Raw genomic sequence first — 22,039 nt, forward strand, 5'->3', positions numbered from 1 at the left:
TTATGTATGGTCATTCATTTGCCCCCATCGTTTCCCCCGCCAATAGTGTCAGTGAGACTAATTGGAAGTATCCACGTGTAGGATGAAGCATCAACTACGAAGCCTGGCGGGACATGCTCTAATCTGCAAGGGCCCCACACTTGGAGCTTAGGGCATCTCTTTCGCACAGAGAGAGCATCTTCAGGCAATTTGGAGGTGGGAACGAAAAGCTTAAATACCGGTGGAGGGAGAGGAGTGAAGGCCGGCATTGTGGTATAATCGTTGCGAGAGAAAAAGAGAGACTGAGGGAGAGGAGATACTCAGAGGCCGAGAGGACCGACAGAGGAGGACTTCTAGCTGTCAAGGTACGGATCTTTCATTCTGATTTTTCTTCTTCGCACTCCTCATGTTTCTTCTCTTCAATTTTTTGGTTCACATGTGAGATACATTATTAGATTTGTTGAGATGGAAATTCTTCCCGAGGGTTTTGGACGATGGATCTGGCTTGTGTCGCTTATTCTGCTCGATATTGCGCCTAATCTTAAATCAATGCTTCTTCACTTGTTGAACTTGCAGGCTCTTGGATCCTCTGATGGTCCTGAGGGAGCAAGTAGTAATAGTTTTATTACAAGTGATGAGTTTTAACTTTTATTAGAGTTTCAGTTTCTTTCTGTACCGCCTACTGGCGTTAAGGATTTTTTTAATCTCCTACAGGCGTTTCGGGAAATTTTGAGCTTGATTTTTCATTTTATTCTGTTCTTCTTTTCGTCTTGATTGTTAAGTAAATATTTCAACATGGTATCGTTTGAGTCTGAGTTGATTAATCTATTCTTTTGATCTTGCCTCTTACCTATTCTGATTTTCTTTTTACAAGGTGATTTTTTGGAGACATTTTTACTGTTGTTTTTCCTTTATTTACCTTAAATCTTAACCCTTATATTCTGATGGAAAATATCGGCTGGAGTGTGTGCCGATTTCCTCTCGGAGTTGAAAGGTTAACCCGGTTAAGGCTTCCCTTTCCTTCGCCCAAGGAAAAGCTGCTTTTGACATTGGACCAGATCGAAATTTGACGCTAATGGTTTAGTACTCAACTTTCGGCAAAGAGAACAACTTTCTCTTGATTTTTCCTTTACAGCCAAGTATGAAAACTCCTACTCCCAGATTGATTGTACAATGTTCTGACTAGTCAGGGTCCTCAGGGATAGGAAGGACGTATTGAGTTTGGTCGGTATGGGCTCATGGCGATCATCGCGACTCCGCTGCTCCGGATAGGTTGCTCTTTTTTATTCTCTTTTCACGAAATAATGTTTTACCAAAGATGTTTGTGGGCTTTCTATCGAAAACTGGTAAAGTAGCCTCTGTTGTGACGACTCCCTCTAAATATCTTCTATTCACGTTAATTAAAGTATTAACATCCTGTTAACTTCTCCTAACGAACCAGTGGTTTAGGTTCTCGGTGCGAAGGGTCGTCCGAAGTTGGCCAGATTTCTGCTTTTGTCCATTTCCCTTCTCACAACTTGAATACCGGCCCAATAGTTATGACCCCCCTTACTTTAGCTCCAGTCTCTTTGTCCTCGAAACTCGATTTTCTTTTGACGCACAGGGATTGATTGCGATTTAAACACCTGATTCCTTGAATGACACTCTTCTTCCCGTTTTGTGGATCCAAGCTGGCCCACTCAAGCTTTTTCGTTTGTTTGTTTTGCTAATCAATCTTCACGCGAGAGCGCTGAAATTGCCCTCTTTTTCTCGTAAGAAAATTGTATTTTTAGTTGACTGATATGGCCTGCTTTGTGCTTACTCTCCTTTTTTGTTTTTTCTTTACTTTCCAGTATTTGTTAAACCGCAGAAAGTAAGACGGTATGGTTTTTTAACTCCCGCTCTTTACTATATTCACGTTTAGGTCTTCATTCAAGATTTTATATGCACAAATTTATTCAAAATGCTCTCTGATTTCTTAGTGCCATGTTAGTCACACCATTTGGTATTCAAAGCGGTTCAAATTTTTATTTGTGCTTTGTAATTGTATACTTTTAAAAAAGCTGTGCTTTTTACTCTACTCGCACGTGAGAACACACTTTGTGGTTGGATTTTACAGAATAGCTAAATCCATCATTCCCGTATTTAGAGGCGTGGATTTGTTAAATAACTACCATCTGATCATCATTTGTAAATAAAGAAAGCCTCGCGATGTAAAAAGAGTTGATATTCTTTTAATTAACGTATCTCTACCATTTTTTGCTGTTTTGTGTCGGTGTGCCTGAATTAAACTTCAAAATAATATTGTAGCATAAAGTTATCAAACTATACTATAATAGGGAGAAGCTGACATTTTTGGTCCAGCCTCCTTACGTGACCACTTGCATCTAGTTTTCCAGTTGCAGACAACTTCTCAGTGGCGTACTCCCACCTGTCGCGTCGTTGTTGGACTCTTTTCCATTGCATTGAATCCATGTGACGTTGGGCCATGTCCTATCTGTCAGTTTCGTTCTCCTTTGTTTCTGCACGGGAGCTTTGAGGCTGAAAAACCAGTTGATTCTTGTTATTGAAACGTTTTTTAATTTGTGTTGCAGGTCCCGGCTTCCCGTGAGACACCGAAACGCTCAAGCTGCAAGATGGGTGCCGGGGGTAGAATGTCTGTCGCTCCTCCGACCAAGCAACAGGAGGTCGGCGTCAAGGGACGGGTGCCCTGCGCGAAGCCTCCATTTACGGTGGGTCAAATAAAAAAGGCTATTCCACCCCACTGCTTCCGGCGCTCTGTGCTCCGATCCTTCTCTTACGTAATCTACGACCTCGCCATCGTCACCCTCCTCTACCTATTCGCTTCGTACATGATCCCTCTCATCCCGAGCGGTCATCTCCGCCTGGTAGCGTGGGGCGTCTATTGGGTGATGCAAGGTTGCTTCCTCACTGGCGTGTGGGTTATCGCCCACGAATGCGGTCATCACGCCTTCAGCGATTACTCGTGGCTGGACGACACCGTCGGGCTCATCCTCCACTCGGCACTTCTCGTCCCTTACTTCTCCTGGAAGTACAGTCATCGCCGCCACCACTCCAACACTGGCAGCCTGGAGCGCGACGAAGTATTTGTTCCAAAACCTAAATCGCAGGTCGCTTGGTTCTCAAAGTATCTGAATAACCCACCAGGCAGGTTCCTGACACTATTCGTCTCTCTCACCCTTGGCTGGCCTCTGTATCTCGCATTCAACGTTTCGGGCCGCAAGTACGAACGTTTTGCCTGCCATTACAATCCCTACGGACCCATCTACAACGAGCGGGAGCGGCTTCAGATTCTAGTTTCTGATGCGGGCATGTTGGCAGTCGTATGGGGACTCTATCGCTTCGCAGCCATTCAAGGATTATCGTGGGTTGTGTGCATGTACGGCGTGCCTTTGCTGATCGTGAACGGGTTCTTGGTGCTGATAACGTATCTGCAGCATACTCACGCAGCGCTGCCGCACTACGACTCATCAGAGTGGGACTGGCTGCGAGGGGCTCTGGCAACAGTGGACCGCGACTACGGGGTCCTGAATAAGGTGTTCCACCACATCACGGACACGCATGTAGCACACCACTTATTCTCGACGATGCCGCACTACCACGCGATTGAGGCGACCAAGGCCATCAAGCCCATCTTGGGAGAGTACTATCGTTTCGACGGGACGCCCTTCTACAAGGCAATGTGGAGGGAAGCCAGGGAGTGCGTCTACGTTGAACCCGATGATGGGTCCAAAGATAGGGGCATCTTTTGGTATGGAAACAAGTTTTAGTCACGTCGTTTTATTTAAAAGCCCTTCTCATCCGAAGAGTGGAAAATTAGAAATTAATGGGCGATATGTTAGTGTAGTGTAGAGTCTGCTAGGTGTATCAGGTGAAGGAAGCTATGCGATGTTTCTGCAGCAGGTTTCGTGAAGGGCAGGAAAAAAAAAAAAAAAAAGTAAAAAAGAAAGAGAGACCAAAAGTGGTAGTGCTTTTTTAGGTGTGCGTCTGTCCCGGGAATAAGCCAAATTGGCCACGGATGGTTGCTGGCTTCGATTGTGCGGCAAACTTCGAGAATTAGATGAAGAGCCGAGTGTAAACACCAGACGGGGAACGGGAAGTTAGAGCTGATGCAACCGATGTTGATGAAACAACAGGTGCCCTTTCTGCCCATGGGTTTTTTATTTTGTTGTCCTTCTTTGTTAGTTTAATACTCGTGTGCTTTTTGTTTCACTTTAAGAGTGAGATTATCTTCCCAGCAAAATTGGTGAAACGCTTTTTTGTTTTTGATAACCGGAATCACTCTTCTTGTATGTCCAATGTAGACGGTCTCCTCTTCTGCCAACGGAGCAGTACCGCTGAAATTAACCTTGTTTTAGAGCGAAAGGTAAGGGACGAAATTGGTTATCAAAAGTTATATTATTCATAAGATTGTCATTTATTTCAAAATTCGTATTTACATTTTAAAAAAACTATTCAGCTTAGAAGGACCCCCCAAGTCCATATTTATTTTTCCAAGTATTTTCATTGTTTCTTAATATTAACATTTTTTGTAAAACAAGAGAAAAACCTCTAATCTTTTATGAAAATATCATGGCACCTGAGGTGGGCCCTCCTGTTACCTCTTAAGAGAAGGGGAAAGGGGCCCTTTTTTTCGAGGAAAACAGGTCTTTCATTTTGATGGTGGCGGCGAGGGAGGGGGAACTCCTCTGCCCTCACAAAAAATTGCAGCAGAAAGGGGGAGCCACCCTCTGCCATGTGGAGCTTGGCCTCCCTAACCCTTCTAGTCCACGAGATCGGGGGTGATAGACATAACAAAAAATAGATGACTAAGATACAATTTTATTGGTCTTAAGACGTTCATTCAATGTGATTTTTATGATAATAAGTATAATCCATGTGTCCAATTGAACTATGAGATATAGGTCATTTTACTTTGTTTTGGACCTTGGTGACCAATCCTCCTATAATATGACAGAAAAAAAAAGTTACAATTCTGATCCATATAAACTACAAATACAAATACATGCGATATTTGTAGAAAATCAAGCAAGTTTATGTTGCCATAGGGTAAATTTTTTGAAAAAAAAAAACACATAAAACTATAGAAACAGGAAGATGAAATCGGTTTCCTAAACAAGACTCGTTCACATAGGGTGAATAGAGGTTCAACTCACGGAACCGATCACAACCTCATCATTCTTCTCTAATTTTTTTTGTTCCGGGAATTGTTAGCAATTCCATAACATAATCAATGTAAAGAATTGTGGATATCCGAATGGACATTTGGTAAATTTCTGTAATATTTTTTCCTATAATGACTGAAACAAATATGATGAAGTGAGGGGAGACTGACCTTGGGAGAGATTGCGTATAAAGTCTGGATAAAAGCCGTACAAGGATGGAGATGGTTTCGTTTCCATAAAAACTTAAACAAATTGAGGTTTAGACTTTAGAGATGGGTTAATTGCTTTATATAACCCTTCAATACCACTTAAACACCTTACATATCCTTAAATCCCTAGCTAAAGTAAAGGTTGCCTGCTTGGTGAATTGATCCAGTCAGTAGAAATGCCCCTGCTTCTCATTCCTGCTCTCGCCGCCTTGGTTCTTAAGCATCCGAGAATTGAAAATTAACTTCGGTGCTTTAATTCTTTTCATATATTTTTTTTTCAATTTCAAGCAAGAAAATGCTGGGGAGGTAATGGTGAACGTCAAGAACAACTGTACTGGTGAACCGTGCGTTCAATTTTGCATAAAATACTGATGCAGCACGGGTTCCTGAATCATGGTCTCTCTATTTTACATGAGTTTAGGCTATCGAATGACATATTTATCCTTCCTCGTGATCTCAGCATCCGTGAAGGTTACTGGAGTGGAGGTTATATTAGTCTTTTCAAAATACTTTTGAGCTTCCTACCGGGCGAGGTCATTGTTTGTCTGGTTTCCTTTTAACTGGTACCTTGCAGAACAGAAAGTCTCCGTAGGAATCCATGCTACTCTTGCGGTTTCCTTCTATGGAATAAGCCATTTCAAGTGTTTTTCCAGTCTCCAAGCTTGTGAGCCAAAATCCTAATCAAAGCTTTATCTTATCTCTTCCATCCCTTCTTCGATTTTATCCTCTGTTACATTTTGCATTTATTTTATGGCCTCAATGCTCGAGCTTGTACCCAACTTTCGCACGGTCTCTGCGGTATCTTCTTCCTTATCTCCTCTTAAGATTCAAGGCGGGGGAACGGTGCGAAATTCGTCGGTTTCTGCTAGATTTCGCCAACAGAAATCAAACCGCAGATGTTGCGTAGCGATGGTACAGCAGACAGTGCAAGGTGCTTCGGCTATTTATGCTAAAGAAATGGAGAGGCTTTCAGCTAAAGAATCTCTTCTGCTTGCAGTGAGTCTTTTTTTTTTTTTTTTTTTTTTTTTTTGTACATTTGAATTTTCTCCAATTTTGGTTAAGGTTAATTGTTTTTCTTTGGGCAAGATATTTACACTCCGTAATCGTTCAATACGTTTTATAAATTTAAAAAATAACTACTATTAGTTGTTCGCTATGTTTTTTTACGTAATTTTAAATTATTATGTGGATAATTTGTGATTCTAATGTTTGATATATTTATTTCTCGGTTACCATATTCGTCTCTGATTTAGATTCTTTTTGTAATATCTGTTGCGAGCTATTGTTCTGTCATTGGCAAAAAAATTCCATTTAGGTAGTAGTTCCACTGTCTCATGTGCGTGTTTGGTTCTCCTGAAGTGCAGAGTCATTAGTGTTGATATATAGTTTGTTATTTACTTATGTATATTGGTGAAGGTTTGTTGTAAGCATTTCATAAGGCATTCTCAGTATAGTTTCTTATTTCGATTTTCTATGCAAATTATGTCCTTTGGAGTGTAGAAGTAGCTATTTGTCTTGAATAGTAATCCTTTCCGACCTGCCCTATAAGGACTTTTGTAGTCCTTTTTGCAATCTTTATTTTTAAGTGATGATATATTTATCAAGGTTCTGTCTAGCTTCTTTGTGTAAGCAACATTAGTTGAGCATAAAGCCTCAGTATCTTATTAGCTAAACTTCTAAAAGTCTTCTATTGAACAAAATCGTAATCCTCCACTAAGAATTCATTTAGTTTGTTGATTTTCTGTAAATTTCTTTTTCTACACCCAAAAATTATAATTATTTTTCTCTAAATGCAGTTTATGTTTAGTTGCATCTGTTAATTTGTTTTCCTCTTGGAAACTGTAAAAGTACACTTGAGTAGGTAAAACTTTTAACTTGTATGTCATTTCAACTTTTCATTGCATTTTTGTGTTCTGATCTTTTACATAATCTCAAGATCTTTTGCCCAATTTCACATTTCCTATAAAACTCCCATTTTGTCAGATGTACACCCCATGCAAGTAAAAACATTTTACTTTTAACTGCAAGTGTAGCCAGCAAACCTGCCTACTTGTATTTGAGTATTAACTTTTCTTTTTGTTTCTTTTTTGGCCATCTGTCTCATATGTAGATTCCTTTAAACTCATTTTCAGTTCAAGGATTCTGGAGGTCTCGAAGCTTTGGCAAGTGGACAGATTACTGATATGCAACGGATCGATGTGAATGAGCGAATCACTGGCCTTGAGCGGCTGAACCCCACATCCCGTCCAACAACGTATCTTTACCTCTCCACCTTCTCTGCTCCTTTTATGTTTTTTTTTTCCATTAAATATACATTTAGATATGTTTGTGTTTGTTAAATATTTATGACATTCCAATTTTATTTGGAAAAATGCTCTGTTGAAAACAATGATCATCTGTTTACGATTCATCCAGGTCTCCCTATCTGGAAGGTCGATGGAGTTTGCAGTGGTTTGGTGCAGGCAGCCCAGGATTATTTGCTGCTAAATTTCTCTTTGAGTGAGCAGCTTACACTTTCACTCATTTATACATATTTATTCCCTAAAAATTTGAATTTACATGAAATAGAGGCCCCCTGCTAGAGACTCTTTGTGATTCCATTGCTTCCTCAGGTTTGAATAATTTCTTTTGTGCAATTGTGAGATCTTCACAGGATGTTTCCAACAACTATAGCAAATTTATTAGCGATGGATGTGCTAATCAAGGATAGCTATTCAAAAGCTACAGCAAATCTAAAAATTTTGAGCTCGGTAACTGTTTGCTCTATAATTTTGAATCTTTGGTCAGATTTGTCATTTTGAAGGACGCCAGCAGTGTAGGGCAGTGTCTTGGTTTTCTAGATTATACATTTAGAATGCTATGGAATTTGTTACTTAAATTGATATCTTATTTTTATCTATCTTTGGTGCATTACTGTTGATCTATTGGATCGTGGGAGGCACATCATATCCCATGTGAAAGCCTTTCTTGTTGCTCCTGGTTCTGTAATCTTCAATTACTTTATTGAGCACTAGAAGTTGTCTTATCATATATTCTGTTATTTCCTTTTGTGCTTGTGAATCTTACTCTACTTTTAAGTAGTTAACACCTTCAAGTTGTGAATGAAAGAATCATCTCAATTGCTTATTCCATCTATTTTACTGTTCGTGCCATTCTTCTGTATGTCAGATAGATAGTAAGGTGACTTTGACATCCAAGATTTCAGTGGAGGGTCCTCTCCGAATGAAAGAGGAATATGTTGAAGGCATTATTGATACACCTTCGGTAAGTGAAGAGGCAATACCTGAGCAGCTGAAGGGTGCTTTTGGACAAACAGTTGGCACCCTACAGCAACTCCCAGCTCCCATAAAGGAGGCAGTGGCTAATGGAGTCAAAATCCCTCTTGGTAAGTAGTTCAATGCTTCTTAAGCAGTTTAATCTCAGCCCTGATGTTTTAAATTTTATTCTTTTCTCAAAAGGCATTTATAATTTTCTTGTTTATTTGGTTCTGTTGATTATGCAGTGTGGGTACTTTCTTGCTAATAACATCAATAATCGATCGTACATTTTTAAGAAGTGCGATAGTGGTTTCTCGAGTCTCTGGTTATGAAACTAAGGGTGAATTGCTATTTTGAAACACGGCGACTTAGATGTCATATTTCAACTATGACCACATTTTATTTGGTTCTCTTTATTTTAATAAAACCATTGACAGAGGAGTATACTTTCCTTTGCTATATAAAATCTTAATTAATTTTTTTTTTTGATAAATCAATCTTAATTAATATTTAAGATGTCAAATATATATAAAAAAGAAGGAGGCTGATGAGGTTCTTCCCTTCTCTTGCCTCAAAGGACAGGGGAAGAGGTCTCCCTGTATGCTGCTGCAACTGGAGGGGCAGAGGACGTTTGCAGAAAGAATGGGGGAGGTTCTCCCTTCTCAAGCCCCATATTCTGCAGAAACAGGCCCTCCTCTTTTGGCAACTGAAGAGGAAGAGATGGTCTCTCCCTCTCTTTTCTTTTTTTTCTTTCAATTATTCTGTATTGAAATATTATATAAGAATGATATTGTCATCTTTTTACAATATTCTATTTGTTCAGTTAGACTTCACTAATGGTGAGGCTTAATTTGTCCATTAAATTTTAGTTTTACGGCGGTGCTTAGAAATATAGCATCCAAGAAGGTTTTACTGAGAAGTTACCCTATACTTGATTGAAGAGTGATATTTTTAAAGCTGATCTTAAACTCTTGAAACTATCTGTTCCTGTTATAATGCTAAGCAGAAGCCGTTGCAAACAAGGAAAGAATTTTAGTATGTTGAATGCTGATACTTTGACATTGAGATATGAGAATTATCTGACAAGGAACAATAGGACTAAATTATCAGGCTCATTTGCTTTGAAACTATAGCTCTTTATATGCATTCTTTTTCAAATGAATCTCTGCATTTGTAAATGTGAAAATTAGTCTGCCTTTAGTTCTCATTATGATATTATATCTCATGTCATTCTATGGTGCGTCTGAGTTTCTGCTTAGATTTCAACTTGATTATCCTATTTTCATGGAATGTAGAGTTGTTTGATTCAGTACTGATCTCTACCTCTTTTCTTTCAGGTGGGACTTTTCAGAGAATGTTCATGGTTTCTTACCTTGATGAAGAAATATTGGTAAGTGTTTAACTTATCTTGAAGTTGAACCTGTTAGGCATCCTATTTTGCTAGTTTCTGGATGTTTAAGTTTCTGCTATTAATTCTTTATTCTTATGTAATCGACGGCTGGGATAATTGCTGGATCCCAATGAGAGTGGTCTATTTCCTAGGAAAACAAGCACGGAATTTCTCACATGCAATTTGTACTTGCCTCAGAAATGGGGTTATGGGATCCATTCACGGGATAATTCATATACCCTTGTTCTAGAAGTAGTAGTTTTCTTTTTTTGTCTCTCCAAATATTTACCCTAAGAAAACAGTACGATTTGTTTTTTCCTATGTCAATACGAACAAAGATGCAAGCAGTGATTAGCTTGTTCTTCTCCTTGTTGACATCTATCCTTCCCCAGATTATGTATACTTGCCTGACAAGGAGAAATTCACTGTCTCTGTGACAGTGTACAACTTACCCTTGATGTCTAAGGCTCTTATCTTATGTATTGCAGAAACAAGAAAAGAAAAACCTTACTCAAGTGTATGTTTGTACGAATAGAAAACCATAGGAAAAAATGATGAGTGGAAAATTTTTTAGTGTTTGTACTGATTTTTAGGGATGGGAAAATTTTCAACTTGATTCATCTTACTATTCAAAATACTATGAGGATAGGAAAATGAGTTTCCTATTTCACGGGTGGGAAACCATAGACAATGACGGGGAAACTAAATTAAGAAGCATTAAAGTGATCTTTGGCCAGTCACCTTTTACTTCCACCTAGTATTTTATTGTTTATGAAATATTTTATTTTGTTTCTAGTGTAAACACTAACATTAGAATTGATTTTTTCATTGATTTGCACCTTACAGTGGCACAAACACAAGAAAATTGTTCCAAAGAAATGTTTGCAGCACGAAAGTTTTCTAATAGAAAAATTAGTCCAAGAGAAAATAATTTTCTAATGGCAGTACAAATGGCCCCTAATACGTAGTCAATTATTGTTTGATTTATCTATTTGCAGATTATAAGGGATACTGCAGGAGTGCCAGATGTTCTTACGAGGTTGGATACGCCATCAGGGCTTGGGGAATCCGTTGGGCAATAAGAAAGCTAAGTTCACTTGCCGTTGGTCTCCACCGTTTTGTTTTCAGCTCATTTCGATCCCAGAAAGTCATATTTTCGACGCTATTTTGTAATTCTGTTTGAGTTGAGTTTTCACTTTGTCTCCATTGAACTCTGAAGACGGGCTTGTATTTGGTAGTGACGATGGAACAAGGAGTTCTGCCGGTGAAAAAAAAAAAACAACGGGGTCTGACTTTGGTCAATTTTTTACCGATCTGCCTCCTATTTTTGTAATGAGTGAAACCATTATTGTTTGGGCACAGCGGGTGATAGACCAAATAAGATATTCATTTCCATATAAGAACAGGTATTTAGCAAATCGGTAAAACTTTCAGATTTTTGTTTTACATTTTCAAATGGATGGGTAAAAAGGTTCATGAGTAATCATCAGATTACGTTGACGCAGATTTGGAGTTAAATTAGGGGGTCAGACTGCCTCTTCTATTGTAAACAAGTCCTCTAGATTTGTCCCATTATGAGACCGGATTTGACTCATGTGACCCGACCGAGTGTGTGTAGTTGATCTAACAAAAAGTTATTTGATGGGAAATATGTAAAATGTTATCAAATGCTGAGATAACTGTTGTTCAGATCAGACAATTGAGATAGCCGTTTGATTAGACGGTTGAGATAGTGTTTTGCACCAAATGGTTTTTCGTATTAGATCAACCATTTGGTGTAAAACATGATCAATGGCTATCTCAGCTGTCTGATCAACGACTATCTCAGTCGTTGTTCATAATTGACCGGCTGCAATAGTTGTTGATCATGATCGAATGGGATGGTTGAAATAGCGTTTCGCATGTTTCATACCAAATAATTTTTCGTATTGGATCAATTGATGTCATAAAGATAATAATATATAAAATTTTTTAAACAGATAAGTTACATTATGATTTTATATAATTTATTAGTTAATAATAGATGTAAAAAATTGTGAATTATAAGAAACGTTTTTTTAAAGATTTAAGTATGCATTTGGGAAAATGTTGGAAGAAAACCGATGACAACCATGTAATAGTTAAAGGTTATAGCATATAACAACCCTAAATAGTAAAATTTAGATTAATAAATAATTAATATACATAAAATTTTATAGTTGGCATTTTACGATATCTAACATTAGGAGCAAAAATTGTCTAATGCATGTAACCTTTTTTAGTTTATGAAATTATTTTTTTCCCTTGATGTTGTTAAGCCAAAGGCCTCAATGCAAATGTCAAATGTCTAATGTCTAACAATAATATGCCTAAATAGATACGTTAAAAAAAAATCAAATGTCTAACTTACAACTATATAGAATAATAGTTGTGACCCTCATAATTTAAAAGAATGCTAAATTCATATGAGTGTGAAAACCAATCGGTTATCTAGATGTATTTTAATCATAAATACTAGTTTCAGACCCTCACTCTAACTAATTTTCATATTACTTAGTTGGGTATTATTGCTATTTACTTTTATTTATTATTACTTATAGTTTATATTCAAAATTAATAACTTATTATTATTTTATTTATTTATTATATTTTTTGCCATTACTTTATTTTATTTTAAAATAAATAAAATAAAATTTGTAAAACCGAATAACACAAAGAAGGATTTCAAAGAATTTTTCGATGATTATTCTTCTCCACATGAAGGCTTTTTATAATACATTTACAACCTAATTTAGATCCAATTTAGATCTTTACAGCTCATTCCAACACTCTCCCTCAAGTTGGTGCATAGATGTCGATCATGCCCAACTTGTCAATTATACCATAAAATACTTTCCCTAATACTTCCTTCGTGAGCATATCAACCAGCTGACTCCCGGATGGAATAAAAGGAAATTGTATAATCTTTGCATTGAGGTTTTCCTTGATGAAATGACAATCAACTTCAACATGTTTAGAGCGATCATGTTGAACATGATTTTTTGCAATTTCGATGGCTACCTTATCATCACAGTGGAGATTCATAGATTCAACATATCCAATCCCTAAGTCCCTTAGTATATTTCTTATCCATAACAATTCGCATACACCATGAGCTATGCATCGAAATTCAGCTTCACCACTTGATCTTGATACTACCTTCTGTTTTTTGCTTTTCCACGTGACAAGATTACCTTCCACAAAAGTAAAGTAACCATACGTGGATCTTCTGGTTATCTGATCTCCTGCCCAATCAGAATTTGTGTATCCTTCAATGTTAGAGACACCTTTTTTTGCGAATAACAAACCTTTTCCTGGAGTACTTTTTAAGTATCTCAAGATCCGATAGACCGCTTCCATATGTTTTTCACTTGGTGCCTGCATGAACTAACTCACAACGCTCACTGCATATGCTGTATCTGGTCTTATGTATGATAGCTAGATTAATCTTCCAACTAATCATTGATAACGCCATTTGTTTGTTGGGATTTGATCTGGAGGAATTCCTAGCTTATGATTCATTTTTATGGGCGTCTCTACTGGTTTACAATCAAGCATTCCAGTTTCAGTTAGAAGATCTAACTCATATTTTCGATGTGAAAGGAAGACTCCATGTTTCGATCTTGCCACCTCAATTCCCAAAAAATATTTAAGTTGTCCAAGATCCTTCATTTCGAATTTAGTGGCTAAATACTCCTATAAAGCTTGCATTTCACATGGATCATCTCCTTTCATGACCATATCATCAACATATACAATTAAAGACGTTACTTTTCTTTCTTTGTATTTTATAAACAAAGTATTGTCTGAGTTACTTTGCTTATAGCCAAACTCCTTCATTGTAGTCGAGAATCTCCCAAACCATGCTCTAGGTGACTGTTTCAGCCCGTACAATGACTTCTTCAAATTACAGACTTTACCTTAACATAAAGAACCAATTTTAACTCCAGGTGGTAGCTCCATGTAGACTTCTTCTTCTAAGTCTGCATTGAGAAAGACATTTTTAACATCAAATTGTCATAGAGGCCAATCTCAATTTGCTGCTATAGATATAAGAATGTGAATTGTATTAATCTTAGCTACTGGTAATCACATACCTTTGTGTATATCCCTGTGCAACTAGTCGAACTTTATATCTTGCAATACTTCCATCCAGTTTGAGTTTCACCGTGAACACCCATCGACATCCAATTGTCTTCACTCCTTTAGGTTGTGGAACAAGTTCTTACGTGACATTATTTTGTAGAGTCTCTATCTCTTCGTTCATCGCCTTTTACTATTTAATCTTTGTGGATATCTAGGAGTTATATTTTCTGTAGGAACACGTGTTTCAATAGATTCATCAAACACAAGATCCGTCTTTACCTGAGGAGGAACATTCTGGGTTGATTCTTCAGTTGATAGTGCAGACAGAGGATATTCTAAGGATTCTTCAGGAGTAATTAATGATTCACTCTCAGCTTCATGGTTGGGAGCACAGTCTTGTTGCACATCATAACGACCTGGTTGGTTGAAAAATTCATTCACCGCTTCTAACTCAACACCTCCACTATTCTCTTGTTGATTAAACAATTCATTCACTGCTTCTAACTCAATAAACTTTGCCCCTTCGCTATTCTCTTCACTTGAGCTCTCCCCCTGAAGAGAATTCTGGGAGACTCCCCCTGAGTAATAAGGTTTTAATTCATGGAAAGAGACATCTAGAGTTACATAGAGTTTTCGGGTGTGTAGATCATATCACCGATATCCTTTTTGAAAATCAGAATAGCCAACAAAAACACATCGTTTGGCACATGGATCAAGTTTATTTCATAAGACTTTTGGGATATAAACATATATAGTACACCCAGAAACCCAGGATTCAAGATTCGGAAGATGGGGAATGGAAATTAGGGAGTGCAGTTTTTATTGAGGAGTTTGAAACTCTATAACTCGAAAAGGTGTTCAATTGATAAAGAACGCAGCAGATTTGACAGCTTCGCCCCAATAAAACCGAGACATGTTCATGCCAAAGAGAGGGGAACGCACTATTTCCAAAAGTTGTCTATTCTTCCTCTCTGTCAATCTATTTTGTTGGGGAGTATAGGTGCATGATGTCTGATGACGAATTTCATAATTTTCAGAAAGTTACCAAGAGAAGCATCAACAAACTCAATACCATTGTCAGATTGCAAAACATGAATCTGCTTTTGGTACTGAGTGTGTACCATTTGGTGAAATGTCTGAAAAACTAGACACACATTACTTTTTTTTATAAGCAGGGATACCCAAGTCATTCTAGTGCATTCATCAATAAATGTCACAAAATACCGAGCTCGAGAAATAGAAGTAACCTTTGCAAGACCCCAAACATCAAAATGAATAACCTCAAAAAGTTCAGAACTCTTATTCAAACCCAATAAATAAGAGATACGGTGGCTCTTAGCCAGTTCACAAGAGTCACAATAAAAATCCAAATTATTCAAACCTGAAAAAATTTGTGGTCGCAATTTCTTAAGATAACCAAAGGAAAGATGACTGATTCTTCGGTGCCATAACCATATAGTTGTTTGAGCACTCTCTTCAATACTAACTCGATTTGCCTGACCGATTTTCGATCCCCTATTCTCTGTCAACTCCAAATAGTAGAGTTTGCCCCGTCTAACACTATAACCAAGAATCTTCTGGGTTAGAATATCCTAAAAAACACAAAATGAGGGCCAAAAAGTTACGGTACAAGCAAGAATTGCAGTAATTTGGCTAACAGACAACATATTGAATTCTAGAGATGGAACAACAAGGACAGTATCTAATGTAAGATTATTCGACAAGATAACTGATCCTTCTCCAGTAATAGGAGAGGTACTACCATTGGCAGTGGAAATAACAGATGAAGGAGAAGGTAGGACAAATTTTAATTTACTAGAATCCCTCATCATGTGATCGGATACACCTGTATCAATAATCCAAGTTCTATCCTTAGAATATGCAGAGAATACTGATCATTTACAGATAAAACTTAGATGGGCAACATTGGCCGTAGGCAGCAACTTTTCCCCAACAATCTTTTTTCGAAGTTTTTTTTATAAGTCCCACCACTATAGATAACCAATAACCTCATAACAACGCTGTTGCGAATGGCCTTTTTCCCCGCAGTGAGTGCATACCCGGTTGTTAGCTTTTCCATAAATTGGACGATAGTTCCCCATTGTCTGTCTTTGGGTTGGTTCGGATTTTGGTTCCGGTCCGTGAAGTAGTCCGGTAGTCCGATTTGGTCTGGTCCGATTCGATTGTGGCCCGGCTCGGTTATGGTCCGATTTTTTACCGATTCGGGTCAGGTCTGGTTCTGGTCCGATTCTGTTTTGGTCCGATTCGGGTCCAATCTGGTTGTGGTCTAGTTCGGGTCCAATTCGGATCCATTGGGTTGACCCACAGTTAAGTAAAGGAATGGTGGTTCCTAAGTTTAAAAAACAAAAAAAATTCACCTTTCTCCCTCGACGTCACCAACGAATCGTCGGCTTCCTTTGGCGACGGCGGTGGTGAGCAGCGATAACGGGGCCTGTCGTGCGGCCATCAGTGACACTATTTCGGCTACGGGACCGTAGTTGCAGAAACAAAAAAGTTATGCAAGTGTCGGCTTCCTTCGGTCGGTGGTGCGGTCTACTGGAGGCCGAGCGGTGGCTCGGCTGTTCACGGCGACGACAGAGCGTCTTCGGTGGCGACAATACAGTTGTCGACGACATTTGGAAGTCGGTTTAAACCAGCTCTTCATCCGCTTTGGCTATAGGACATAGCTTCTGCTCTGTTCTTCGGCTAGAAGGTCTTCGTGCGCTTCGATTACGGGACAGAGCTTACGCTCTGTTCTTCGGCTATAGGAAGCTCTTCGACGGTAGCTTCTTCATTTACGACGACGATAGAAATTTTTTCTCGCTCTGATACCATGTAAAACCGAATAACGCAAGGGGGGGGGGGGGGGGGGGGGGGGTTAGTCCCCCAAATAGATTTTTCAAGTTCAAGTTCAAGTCCAACATGAAGATCATCTTCGCACTTAGTGTTAGTGTTAACGACTTCATGTGCACTGAAAAACAGTTTCCAGTGTTAGTGCCCCAACATGAGAAAAACATAAAAAATAAGAGAATCTCTAAACCTTTACAGTGCACTTAATTACAACATAATCCTTAAACCCCAAATTAGGTAAAACAACCATTATTACTACACGAATAAGTTATTTAATGTATAATTAAATATATTAATATATTTATTAATTGAATTAGATATTTTATTGTGCATTAATATGGTAATTACATGAACCAATGAAATACGTATATGATTAATTACAAATAATAAATAAATAACGTTATAAATAAAAAAATGAAAGTGATACGTTGAGTTATTAGTTTATTAATAACATATGATATACTTTAACCTAAAAATGAATAATTTAAGAGAAAAATTGATCTAATCATAACTTTAACACACTATATATTTGTACATAATATATTTTATGTATTATTAATTAATAATATATTATCACAAAATTTAAAACCATTGGTTTAATTAACTATAGCAATCGGATAATTATGCCAAAATAATTTATCAAATATTTATTTTAACAATATTTTAATTATGACTATTAAATCACTATTTTAATATAGTAATTTTCAAATAAAAATAATTATTTTATCAATAAAAATATAGATAACCAATAACCTCATAACAACGCTGTTGCGAATGGCCTTTTTCCCCGCAGTGAGTGCATACCCGGTTGTTAGCTTTTCCATAAATTGGACGATAGTTCCCCATTGTCTGTCTTTGGGTTGGTTCGGATTTTGGTTCCGGTCCGTGAAGTAGTCCGGTAGTCCGATTTGGTCTGGTCCGATTCGATTGTGGCCCGGCTCGGTTATGGTCCGATTTTTTACCGATTCGGGTCAGGTCTGGTTCTGGTCCGATTCTGTTTTGGTCCGATTCGGGTCCAATCTGGTTGTGGTCTAGTTCGGGTCCAATTCGGATCCATTGGGTTGACCCACAGTTAAGTAAAGGAATGGTGGTTCCTAAGTTTAAAAAACAAAAAAAATTCACCTTTCTCCCTCGACGTCACCAACGAATCGTCGGCTTCCTTTGGCGACGGCGGTGGTGAGCAGCGATAACGGGGACTGTCGTGCGGCCATCAGTGACACTATTTCGGCTACGGGACCGTAGTTGCAGAAACAAAAAAGTTATGCAAGTGTCGGCTTCCTTCGGTCGGTGGTGCGGTCTACTGGAGGCCGAGCGGTGGCTCGGCTGTTCACGGCGACGACAGAGCGTCTTCGGTGGCGACAATACAGTTGTCGACGACATTTGGAAGTCGGTTTAAACCAGCTCTTCATCCGCTTTGGCTATAGGACATAGCTTCTGCTCTGTTCTTCGGCTAGAAGGCCTTCGTGCGCTTCGATTACGGGACAGAGCTTACGCTCTGTTCTTCGGCTATAGGAAGCTCTTCGACGGTAGCTTCTTCATTTACGACGACGATAGAAATTTTTTCTCGCTCTGATACCATGTAAAACCGAATAACGCAAGGGGGGGGGGGGGTTAGTCCCCCAAATAGATTTTTCAAGTTCAAGTTCATGTCCAACATGAAGATCATCTTCGCACTTAGTGTTAGTGTTAACGACTTCATGTGCACTGAAAAACAGTTTCCAGTGTTAGTGCCCCAACATGAGAAAAACATAAAAAATAAGAGAATCTCTAAACCTTTACAGTGCACTTAATTACAACATAATCCTTAAACCCCAAATTAGGTAAAACAACCATTATTACTACACGAATAAGTTATTTAATGTATAATTAAATATATTAATATATTTATTAATTGAATTAGATATTTTATTGTGCATTAATATGGTAATTACATGAACCAATGAAATACGTATATGATTAATTACAAATAATAAATAAATAACGTTATAAATAAAAAAATGAAAGTGATACGTTGAGTTATTAGTTTATTAATAACATATGATATACTTTAACCTAAAAATGAATAATTTAAGAGAAAAATTGATCTAATCATAACTTTAACACACTATATATTTGTACATAATATATTTTATGTATTATTAATTAATAATATATTATCACAAAATTTAAAACCATTGGTTTAATTAACTATAGCAATCGGATAATTATGCCAAAATAATTTATCAAATATTTATTTTAACAATATTTTAATTATGACTATTAAATCACTATTTTAATATAGTAATTTTCAAATAAAAATAATTATTTTATCAATAAAAATATAGATAACCAATAACCTCATAACAACGCTGTTGCGAATGGCCTTTTTCCCCGCAGTGAGTGCATACCCGGTTGTTAGCTTTTCCATAAATTGGACGATAGTTCCCCATTGTCTGTCTTTGGGTTGGTTCGGATTTTGGTTCCGGTCCGTGAAGTAGTCCGGTAGTCCGATTTGGTCTGGTCCGATTCGATTGTGGCCCGGCTCGGTTATGGTCCGATTTTTTACCGATTCGGGTCAGGTCTGGTTCTGGTCCGATTCTGTTTTGGTCCGATTCGGGTCCAATCTGGTTGTGGTCTAGTTCGGGTCCAATTCGGATCCATTGGGTTGACCCACAGTTAAGTAAAGGAATGGTGGTTCCTAAGTTTAAAAAACAAAAAAAATTCACCTTTCTCCCTCGACGTCACCAACGAATCGTCGGCTTCCTTTGGCGACGGCGGTGGTGAGCAGCGATAACGGGGACTGTCGTGCGGCCATCAGTGACACTATTTCGGCTACGGGACCGTAGTTGCAGAAACAAAAAAGTTATGCAAGTGTCGGCTTCCTTCGGTCGGTGGTGCGGTCTACTGGAGGCCGAGCGGTGGCTCGGCTGTTCACGGCGACGACAGAGCGTCTTCGGTGGCGACAATACAGTTGTCGACGACATTTGGAAGTCGGTTTAAACCAGCTCTTCATCCGCTTTGGCTATAGGACATAGCTTCTGCTCTGTTCTTCGGCTAGAAGGCCTTCGTGCGCTTCGATTACGGGACAGAGCTTACGCTCTGTTCTTCGGCTATAGGAAGCTCTTCGACGGTAGCTTCTTCATTTACGACGACGATAGAAATTTTTTCTCGCTCTGATACCATGTAAAACCGAATAACGCAAGGGGGGGGGGGGGGTTAGTCCCCCAAATAGATTTTTCAAGTTCAAGTTCATGTCCAACATGAAGATCATCTTCGCACTTAGTGTTAGTGTTAACGACTTCATGTGCACTGAAAAACAGTTTCCAGTGTTAGTGCCCCAACATGAGAAAAACATAAAAAATAAGAGAATCTCTAAACCTTTACAGTGCACTTAATTACAACATAATCCTTAAACCCCAAATTAGGTAAAACAACCATTATTACTACACGAATAAGTTATTTAATGTATAATTAAATATATTAATATATTTATTAATTGAATTAGATATTTTATTGTGCATTAATATGGTAATTACATGAACCAATGAAATACGTATATGATTAATTACAAATAATAAATAAATAACGTTATAAATAAAAAAATGAAAGTGATACGTTGAGTTATTAGTTTATTAATAACATATGATATACTTTAACCTAAAAATGAATAATTTAAGAGAAAAATTGATCTAATCATAACTTTAACACACTATATATTTGTACATAATATATTTTATGTATTATTAATTAATAATATATTATCACAAAATTTAAAACCATTGGTTTAATTAACTATAGCAATCGGATAATTATGCCAAAATAATTTATCAAATATTTATTTTAACAATATTTTAATTATGACTATTAAATCACTATTTTAATATAGTAATTTTCAAATAAAAATAATTATTTTATCAATAAAAATAATTATTTTATAAATAAAAATTATAAATTAATGATTTTTTTGAAGATAGTTTAATTTTTCCTAAGTTCCTAACTTAGGAAAAATTAAACCATCTTCGTCATTCCTCAGTGGCAAGCCAACGGGCAACAGCGATGGGGACGGGGACGAGCTAGTAGGCAAAGGCGACGGCGGCGGGCAATGCCGACAAAGGCGGCGCTCCGACGGTACGCCGAGAGGGAGAAGAGAGGGAGGCCGAGAAGCTCTGCAACAGATGTTCGACCTCCCGTGCTCTGCGACAGAGGTCAAGAGGGAGAGGAGAGGGAGGATGGCTGTTAAACCGAAGCTGATGGCTGAAATCAAAGCCGAATGGGGAAATCGATGATGAATCGAAGTAGAAATTAAAAAAAATCGAAGCCCAAATGTCAAAATCAAGCAGGAGGTTCAGAGGGAGAGCGAGTCCGAGATAGCAACGAAGGGAGACCGGAGAGGGACGGTGAAGACGACGGTGGAGAGGGAGACCAGAGAGGGACGGTGGAGAGGACGGTGGAGAGGGAGACCGGAGAGGGACGGTAGAGACGAGAGAGGGAGCAGAGAACGAGAGAGGGCTGCGGGAATGAGAGAGGGCTGCAGGAATGAAATGGCAGAGAGGGTGTGCGTCAGAGACAGCCCCGCGCCAGAGTCATGTAGATGGTTCTCAAAATCGGGCGGACGGAGAGGGACGGTAGAGACGAGAGAGGGAGCAGAGAACGAGAGAGGGCTGCGGGAATGAGAGAGGGCTGCAGGAATGAAATGGCAGAGAGGGTGTGCGGCAGAGACAGCCCCGCGCCAGAGTCATGTAGATGATTCTCAAAATCGGGCGGAAAGCACTTTTCACCCTTTACTCTTGAGACATGAACTCTTGAGTCATGTATGTTCATGTACATGACATGAATTTCGGCGCTCCCTAACGACATCACGACATGAACTGCATAATGTACATGAAGATCATATCATGAGTCATATGCACTAACCCCCCCAAAGAAGGATTTCAAAGAATTTTTCGATGATTATTCTTCTTCTCATGGAAGCTTTTTATAATACATTTACTACCTAATTTTGATCCAAATTAGATCTTAGAATCAGGAATAAAACAAGGAAACAAATCGTTTAATTACGGTAACAATTTACAGCTCATTCCAACAAAATTTGATTTTAATCAATAT

General features: G+C 38.3%; 2 protein-coding genes across 2 annotated transcripts; both read left to right on the forward strand.

Annotated features, from left to right (window-relative positions):
• The first annotated feature begins 209 nt into the window (after window positions 1-209).
• LOC137949569 (delta(12)-fatty-acid desaturase FAD2-like) lies at window positions 210-4,271 on the forward strand. The gene is made up of 2 exons (XM_068795646.1): window positions 210-344; window positions 2,553-4,271. The coding sequence occupies exon 2, from the start codon at window positions 2,595-2,597 to the stop codon at window positions 3,747-3,749; it is 1,155 nt and encodes a 384-aa protein (XP_068651747.1). The 5' UTR covers window positions 210-344; window positions 2,553-2,594; the 3' UTR covers window positions 3,750-4,271.
• Window positions 4,272-5,424: 1,153 nt separating this feature from the next.
• Window positions 5,425-11,408, forward strand: LOC137950091 (probable plastid-lipid-associated protein 9, chloroplastic). Its single transcript, XM_068796464.1, has 7 exons — window positions 5,425-6,349; window positions 7,486-7,607; window positions 7,769-7,852; window positions 8,007-8,103; window positions 8,522-8,738; window positions 9,948-10,000; window positions 10,999-11,408. The coding sequence occupies exons 1-7, from the start codon at window positions 6,104-6,106 to the stop codon at window positions 11,080-11,082; spliced, it is 903 nt and encodes a 300-aa protein (XP_068652565.1). The 5' UTR covers window positions 5,425-6,103; the 3' UTR covers window positions 11,083-11,408.
• The last annotated feature ends 10,631 nt before the right edge of the window (window positions 11,409-22,039 follow it).

Source organism: Aristolochia californica, unplaced genomic scaffold (assembly GCF_029961685.1).
Source record: "Aristolochia californica isolate CCGP_79_NKW_82.1479 unplaced genomic scaffold, dmAriCali1.0.hap1 SCAF_14, whole genome shotgun sequence".
NCBI classification, from domain to species: Eukaryota; Viridiplantae; Streptophyta; class Magnoliopsida; order Piperales; family Aristolochiaceae; genus Aristolochia; species Aristolochia californica.

What these genes read in the sequence shown, in the direction of transcription:
- LOC137949569 (XM_068795646.1), top strand. Translation starts at nt 2,595, where the DNA reads ATGGGTGCCGGGGGTAGAATGTCTGTCGCTCCTCCGACCAAGCAACAG.
- LOC137950091 (XM_068796464.1), top strand. Translation starts at nt 6,104, where the DNA reads ATGGCCTCAATGCTCGAGCTTGTACCCAACTTTCGCACGGTCTCTGCG. An exon ending in ATCTAAAAATTTTGAGCTCG is followed by an intron (nt 8,104 to 8,521) that starts GTAACTGTTTGC and finishes TCTGTATGTCAG; the next exon opens with ATAGATAGTAAGGTGACTTT. An exon ending in ACCTTGATGAAGAAATATTG is followed by an intron (nt 10,001 to 10,998) that starts GTAAGTGTTTAA and finishes ATCTATTTGCAG; the next exon opens with ATTATAAGGGATACTGCAGG.